The 8,057-nt window shown below is 36.3% G+C and overlaps 1 protein-coding gene across 1 annotated transcript; it reads left to right on the plus strand.

Annotated features, from left to right (window-relative positions):
• Window positions 1-1,571: 1,571 nt before the first annotated feature.
• LOC106451430 (amino acid permease 1-like) lies at window positions 1,572-5,454 on the plus strand. Its single transcript, XM_013893361.3, has 6 exons — window positions 1,572-2,153; window positions 3,322-3,415; window positions 3,523-3,737; window positions 3,929-4,071; window positions 4,555-4,782; window positions 4,872-5,454. Exons 1-6 carry the CDS (start codon window positions 1,808-1,810, stop codon window positions 5,298-5,300), a joined length of 1,455 nt encoding a protein of 484 aa, XP_013748815.1. The 5' UTR covers window positions 1,572-1,807; the 3' UTR covers window positions 5,301-5,454.
• Window positions 5,455-8,057: the final 2,603 nt, after the last annotated feature.

Consider the following 8,057-nt stretch of genomic DNA (forward strand, 5'->3'; position numbering starts at 1 on the left):
ACTACTAAGTATATATGGATATTCTAGAACTCAAACAATTAGAATTATCGATCAACTTCCGTATATTTAAACTATCTATCGCCGGATCTAGGACCTCAGCTGTCGCTTGTTGGTCTTGAGAAAGTGTCGATCGATTCCAACAATGGGGTGTCGATCGATACACCTTTCAGCCCGTCGATCGATGCAACTTGTGAGTTGTCGATCAACGTACCTTCTAGGAAGCGTTAGGAACGGGTTTGAACTTATTCACTAGGTTAACTAAATCAGCTTCCGCTTATTTCTAGCAATCCTAGAACAACCTAAAATATTTCAGACAAAGAACCAATGTTCCGAATGCACTCTAATGTCTATAGGCAAGGTCTTACTTACCTATTCTAGAACATATGCATTAAAAAAAGCCTAGTTGATTAATATCCTGATACTTAGCAATTCTATATTTTCGGCTAATCTCTCATAAATATCTGAACTCTAAATCTAACAAGATGAACTACTAAGACAAGGCTAAGCAATTCATGACAATAAAATAATTAAATTGCATAAATAGAATAGAGTAAAGAAACTGGAGTTCCAATCACAAAGCTCTGAAGGAGTTCTTGGATCTTCTCTCCAAACCTAAGACTCTAAATATTTTGTTGTATGAAAAGTAGAAAGTATGAAAGCGTGTGTTGCCTAGAACAATGGCAGAGTACATAAATATTAGGTTAAAATTTGTCATGAGTAATCTTGTAATTCCTGTGGGACTTGGGCTTTAAGTCGACTGGAACCTAATATGGTTTCTGCACGCTTCGCCGTTGATCAATACCACAAAGTGTGTGTCGATCGATTGTTGCCCATCGATCGATAGTCGTGGTTGATGGCCAACTTCGCGTCTTTATCATTTTATCTCCAAAATGCACCAAAATCACCACTTTCCTCCAAATCACTCCAAAACCTGAAACATACTAGAAGGACTACAAACAATTATAATGTATTTGAAAACACCTATATACCATGGCTAAAAATGAGTAAAATCCATGATATATTAACGTCTTGTCGACCATTGTTTCGCTATCTTCTTCCTTCGTCTTCTGCAAGTTTTTTTTATGTCCTAAATCTTCTAATAGCTTGTGAGTTTTGTACCAAAGGCCCACTTACTTTCTCTTTGACATCACTTTCGGGTTGAGTTTTTAATCAAAAGTATGTTGCGCAAAAAAAGAATTATCTGTGAATCTATGTATATTTCTGATCTTTAACTATATATAACATTAATATAAATATTTTGAATAAAATGATAGAAATAAACTAAAAATATATACATATGTTCACTAATGGTCAGATATTCATTCGAAATTGTATATTACCCATTCAGATTCGAATATTCTATCTCTCATAGCGTAATATCCGTTCGTGTATTTTAAATTTGATCAGGTTCGAATTCGACTTTTGAATCTGGGAAGAATGGCTAAGCTAATCCGAACATTAAAATCATCTCCCCATTAGTGGGGTCAAAGTTTAGCCAAGCACTCACACATCCCAAGCCATATTAAAAAGAAAACATTAAAAACATTTATACAGAAATGAAAAGTTGAAATCGAACACGTATTACGTATACGTCTGGTTGGCATATATGCTAAAGACTAAATTATATTATAGTATATTATATACGCATACATATACTTTGTATGTCTATATATGTGATATTATGCAAACCCAAATCTGTTGACTATAGTTAGACTTCTTCATTTACTCTCTCTGACACCCATTTACTTATCTTCTTTCTCTTTGTCCACCTCTTTGCTCTCTATTTCTCTCTCTTTCTTCTGTCAACATGAAGGGTTTCAACACCGAACAAGATCACCCCGCGGCGGAATCCGGCAACGTCTACGACGTGTCTGATCCCACAAAGAACGTTGATGACGATGGCCGAGAGAAGAGAACTGGGACGTGGCTTACGGCGAGTGCGCATATTATCACGGCGGTGATAGGCTCCGGAGTTTTGTCGTTAGCATGGGCTATAGCTCAGCTTGGTTGGATCGCAGGGACTTTGATTTTGGTCATTTTCTCTTTTATCACTTATTTCACTTCCACGATGCTCGCTGATTGCTACCGTGCGCCGGATCCTGTCACCGGAAAACGAAATTACACTTACATGGACGTTGTTCGTTCTTACCTTGGTATGTTTTTCGGTCTCTTTTCTTCTCTATATTACCTTTTTCTTGTAAGTAGATTTGAAAAAAAAAAATTGATACTTTTTACGCCAACTTTACTATTTTAATTAAAAAGTGCTTTTTATATATACAAAATTCTCAGTACTAGTGAAAGAAATAGTTTTCTTCAAGGCATGGTTCAGTTTTTTTCTTAAAAAAAGATTCTGTTTTATTTATATAGATACTGACTGTGTGGTATTTAGATAGGATGATGCTTTTCCGAAAAATATTGTGGTTAGAACAGAAAAAGAAGATAATAGTATGAAAGTTGATTGGAATCATCATAACCGCAGTTTTTTTTAATACAACCGTAGTTATGTTTTTTTCATCAATTTGAAATAAAATTAAACTGGTGTATGGTGTTCTCATTGAATTTCTCAAAAAAAATGATAATGGTTCATAAAACAGTGGGTATTAATTATAAAATTTTGAGAGAAATCATAAGAGATAATCCTTGATATCTTGTTAAAAAAATAAAAGCATGTGCATCCAATTGGCTGTGCTTGTGATTCAAAATTTAGATGGAGTACATGGATTTTTAGATTTTATAGTATCTCCTTGAATTCACAGTTTCGATGTTGTCTTGCTCAATTCTAAATTCGAGACCTTGTAAATGAATTGTTACGTTAGAATTACTAGTGTTTGCTACAGTCCCTGCAATTTTGATTTTACATATTTAACTTTTTTTTTTTTACATATTTAACTTAAGTAAAACATTGACTTTAATCTTAACTTTGGTACCTGTCCTTAGTTTCCAGTTATGCACTATGTTTTTGAAAATAATTAATTAGGCTGCAACTTTTCTTAAGTCATCAATAATATATCTTTTTTATTTTTATTTTTGAAAAAGGGCTTCATCAATAATATATCTTCAACAGATTATTAATATACTAGTTAACCAAAATGTGTACTGTTTATAATGATCCAAAATGGTGTAACCCCAGGAAACCGTAAATTAAAGAGTATCTAGGCATAAGAGGCAAACTGTTTTGGTAGTATTAGCATTATTGTTGGTTTTGGATGTTGATGGAATATTATATATAGTTCCGTGGAGTGTTTTGTGTTTGCTTTATGAAACAGAAGTAATAAATCATAATAGACTATATAATACTTTGCAATTATTGTAATATGGCAGGTGGTAGGAAAGTACAGCTTTGTGGTGTGGCACAGTATGGGAATCTAATAGGGATCACTGTTGGTTACACCATCACTGCTTCTATTAGCTTGGTGTAAGTCAACCGTTAGTAAATGTATTGTTCTTGTCGTAACGGTGATTACATGAAGTTTTACAAGTTGTGAAAGATATTAATGTGTTTGTAATATGGTGTTTGCGCAGAGCGGTCGGGAAAGCAAACTGTTTCCACAAGAAAGGGCACGAGGCAGACTGTACTATATCGAATTATCCGTATATGGCAGTTTTCGGGATCATTCAGATTATTCTTAGCCAGATCCCGAACTTCCACAAGCTCTCTTTTCTCTCCCTTATGGCTGCGGTGATGTCCTTCACTTACGCAACTATTGGGATTGGCCTAGCCATTGCGACCGTCGCAGGTACATACAATTCTTTAAAGATTGAATTAGTAGCAAAGTTACAATTACTAACCATCTTAGTCAAACAAATTGTATTTTCAAAGTAGCTAAGTTGTAGCTAGACAGACCAATTGGTCCACTCTTAGTAGATGAAGTCTATATATAGCGATCTTTTTAATTAACTAAAGGTTAATATGTTGCGGTATGGAAAGGTGGGAAAGTGGGTAAGACGAATATGACAGGCACGGTGGTAGGAGTTGATGTGACTGCGGCTCAGAAGATATGGAGATCGTTTCAAGCGGTTGGGGACATTGCGTTTGCATATGCTTACGCCACTGTTCTCATCGAGATTCAGGCAAGTTTTCATATCAAATATCTATGGAATCTTGTTAGCTTTGAATATGAACCTCTTGATAGAATTGTGGTTAGAGATTATTGACATTGACAATCAATTCCCTCTGGACCACTTTTTATTTGCTTTATTCAAAAGAGTCAAAAAGAAGAGAACCTGTCTTTTAGCTTAAAGGTATAACATTAACATGTGCCTATTAATGACAAGATGTCATATTCAAAGACATTGTCAACCTCTTCTCCACAGCAAACAATAATAATTCTTCTCAACTGAGTTTAGCTTATTGATTTGAGACAACAACTCATAGTTTTTGTCTCTTAATGATAGTATAGTTTTCACTATTAATATGTTACGGTATTTGGTAACATAGAGTATTTGTCGACTGATAGTGACGGCCTAATAAGATTAAGCTAAACACATGAGACAAAACTGGATTGAAGTGTGAATTTACGTACACTAATCGGGGAAAGTTGATGCTTTTTGCAGGATACATTGAAATCTAGCCCAGCAGAGAACAAATCTATGAAAAGAGCAAGCCTTGTGGGAGTATCAACCACCACTTTCTTCTACATCTTATGTGGTTGTCTCGGCTATGCTGCATTTGGAAACAAAGCACCAGGAGATTTCCTCACAGATTTTGGGTTTTACGAGCCTTTTTGGCTTATCGACTTTGCAAATGCTTGCATTGCTTTCCACCTTATTGGTGCTTATCAGGTAAAACCCAAAACCAGAAAGAGAAACAGATTATGTTTTTTGCACTTTCTCTCTGTTTGGCTAATGACATAAGAACCATACTTTTGCAGGTGTTTGCACAGCCCATCTTCCAGTTTGTTGAGAAGAGATGCAATAGAAACTGGCCTGACAACAAGTTCATCACTTCTGAGTATTCAGTAAACGTACCTTTCCTTGGAAAATTTAACATCAGCCTCTTCAGGTTGGTGTGGAGGACAGCTTACGTGGTTATAACCACGGTGGTAGCTATGATATTCCCTTTCTTCAATGCGATCTTGGGTCTTATCGGTGCAGCTTCTTTCTGGCCTTTAACGGTTTATTTCCCCGTCGAGATGCACATTGCACAGACTAAGGTTAAGAAGTACTCTCCTAGATGGATTGGGCTGAAAATGCTGTGCTGGGTTTGCTTGATCGTCTCGCTCTTAGCTGCTGCTGGATCCATCGCAGGACTGATAAGTAGTGTCAAGACATACAAGCCTTTCCGAACTATCCACGAGTGAGAGTTTCAGACTAAAAATAAAGTTATGTACTAGTTTGGTCTTTATTTTTAACTACTTGGTATCTATATCCAAATGAAAATGCTTTTATTGCTGAAAAAGCTACATATATCTGTATCCACAGCTTGCAATCCATTACATATGAGCTTTTCAGATCTTTGCAAATTTGATTATAACCTTAAGAACATAAACACTAACGTCTGAAGAGAAACAATGAATCTCATCTACTTGCAGTAATTGATTTGTGTAAGAACACCAATACTATGTTGGAGTAAGCTTGAATTAGCTTAGAGAATAAGCTATCCTAATCCCACCGAGATATGGTTTACTAAGAGGATTAGGAAATATCTATAGATAAGCTTTTACTAATAGGATTAGGAGATATCTATTCTTATATAAAGGAGTTGCAGAGTTGTTGCATCCCTTAAGAGTTTTGAGATTGTTAGAGAGAGCTTAAAGTTTTGAGAGGATTTTCCTTAAAATTAATAAGAGAGCAAATTCTTATTATTGTGATCTTGCATATACAGTCGAGAAACTCAAACTATATACTAAGTCTGTAAGAAACGCATAACCGAATCTTATAATGAAAGTAGACTGATATTCATTCAGACATTTCGCCTAATAGCCAAATCATAGCAATAGAGTACAAACTCAAAACCAAGCCTAGGACGCGAAATTTGAAAGGCATTTACAGATCTGATAAAAAAAGGAATGCTGCTATCGTTCTTCTTTCCCTTAACCCCTTTCACTCCTGATTCTCCTGGCAAGCTGAATATCCTTAGGCATGAACGTAACCGTCCTGGCATGAATGGCACAGAGGTTCGTGTCTTCGAACAGGCCAACCAGATAAGCCTCAGCTGCTTCATGTAATGCCGCGACGGCGCTTCTAAATTTTAAGTCTGGAGGGGAAGCATGCGGATCAAAATGTGACACCCGTCTCCTTCTTTCTCGAAAAGGACGTGTTACCAACAACATCTCAGGACACACGTCACATACCTACATCTCCACTCACCCATACCAAATAAAAATCAGAATGAAATCGCCCAATAGCACCAATCCGTCCAATACTCGTATATATGTTTGTTTCACAGGTCAGTCACTCAGTGAGGTATACTATGCTAAACCCAAAGTCCATAAAATTGATATCACTCCGAATAAATATAATTTAATCCTAACACGTGACAAACAATGATACCTAAAGTACTCAAAGAACATACAATGGTCCTAACGAGGTGCACACTTGCTGCCCACAAACATGCCAAAAACACCACAGAGAAAGTGCGTGGTATCACCGTCCGTTGACGATTTATCGACTTCTCCAGGCTACGGTTCAACCGGTCGAATAAAGCTAGCTGTAACCTCCATACAATCCGGCATACAGAAGCACGTCTTTGTATTCGTCTCAAACAAATTTTACCTAAGAGTTTCGCATTAAGTGAAACAATCAATGTTGAATCATCTAATACCGTATTTCCAGTTTAAGCAACAAACCTAAATAACTAATTATGCAAATTCCAAAAATGACTCAAGACAGACTAATTAAATTCACAAAGACTGAGCATATTAGAACTAAATTATATTTATTTGAAATCCTAGACCGTGTGCGAGAAATTCAAGAAAATCCCTCACCGTAGCCAAGATTAAAATGGATCAAAAATGCTCGGTTACTGATATGTTTTGTCCAACAAGACTTGGCTTACACTTTAGAAAGAATTACAGTGAAGGATGAACAAAACTCTAGAACTTTGGTTCAAAATCTTCAAAAAATCGGCTTTATCCTGGATACTTGGGTTCCAATACCCATGGATTTACTGTTTGTTTACTGGCTTCATATTATTCAGAAAATACTAGTTTGCTCGAATCCAACGCAAAGCGACTTTTCATTCCCTTGTTTCGCTGTAACCCTCATTCACCTAAAATGAAAAAGGCGACATCTCTTATGTCAATGATACCAAAGAGATTAAACTAATGGAATTGGGATATGGATTTATGGATGAAATCAAATATGCAGTATTTACAGAGGTCTACGTATCTATTCTAACTCAGTGAGCTATTCTCAGGAAGACCATTATCTTTAAGAGTGGATTCATCGTGGAGGCCAAAATTACCGGGTTCTGACTTTCGGTTGAACTTGGCTCGTCTTTTTGCGGCAAGCTGTTGATTCGGTTTTAGTCGAGCCTCGGGTCTGTGGTTGTAGTTGTTGTATCTTTATTGCTTTCGTTTCTAGACCGAGTCTGTGTTTAGTTTTTCTTTTCTTTTTTCTGCTTCGGGTTACCTTCCGTGTTTCTGTCAAAAACGAAAAAACTTGGTAATAATATCTTTACGTTTTTACCCAAAAAAAAAACGGTGCACTATGTTTTGATGGTAAAATTATGTTATTTTGATATACGTTTGCTAGCAGCCAAACTACATGTGGTTTTTAGTAAAATGCTTGTTGTTTAAAGAATAAATCTGAAAAAATGCTGCAAGGATGAAACATAAGTTTCAGGATCCAAAGAATAAAATCTCAGGAAAAAGCAGAGGAACTTCGACTGATCATCGGAGAAACTGCAAAGGTCTCAAAGAAATGGAAGAGACAAAGCGTAGAGGAGGTACTAAGGTTAGTAAGGTTACCATGGAATCATCAGAATAGCGGAGAAGACCAAGTAGGACGTCGGAGAAGCTATTACGGAGAAGAACCATGTTAGTGTTTTATGGTTCCACAAAAGGAAATTCTAGAAAGTCAGAAACATAGACGTCGAATTTCTGATGATTACCTTA

Source organism: Brassica napus, chromosome A1 (genome assembly GCF_020379485.1).
Source record: "Brassica napus cultivar Da-Ae chromosome A1, Da-Ae, whole genome shotgun sequence".
Taxonomy (NCBI): domain Eukaryota; kingdom Viridiplantae; phylum Streptophyta; class Magnoliopsida; order Brassicales; family Brassicaceae; genus Brassica; species Brassica napus.

What these genes read in the sequence shown, in the direction of transcription:
- LOC106451430 (XM_013893361.3), top strand. Translation starts at nt 1,808, where the DNA reads ATGAAGGGTTTCAACACCGAACAAGATCACCCCGCGGCGGAATCCGGC. An exon ending in AGCCATTGCGACCGTCGCAG is followed by an intron (nt 3,738 to 3,928) that starts GTACATACAATT and finishes CGGTATGGAAAG; the next exon opens with GTGGGAAAGTGGGTAAGACG. An exon ending in ACCTTATTGGTGCTTATCAG is followed by an intron (nt 4,783 to 4,871) that starts GTAAAACCCAAA and finishes ATACTTTTGCAG; the next exon opens with GTGTTTGCACAGCCCATCTT.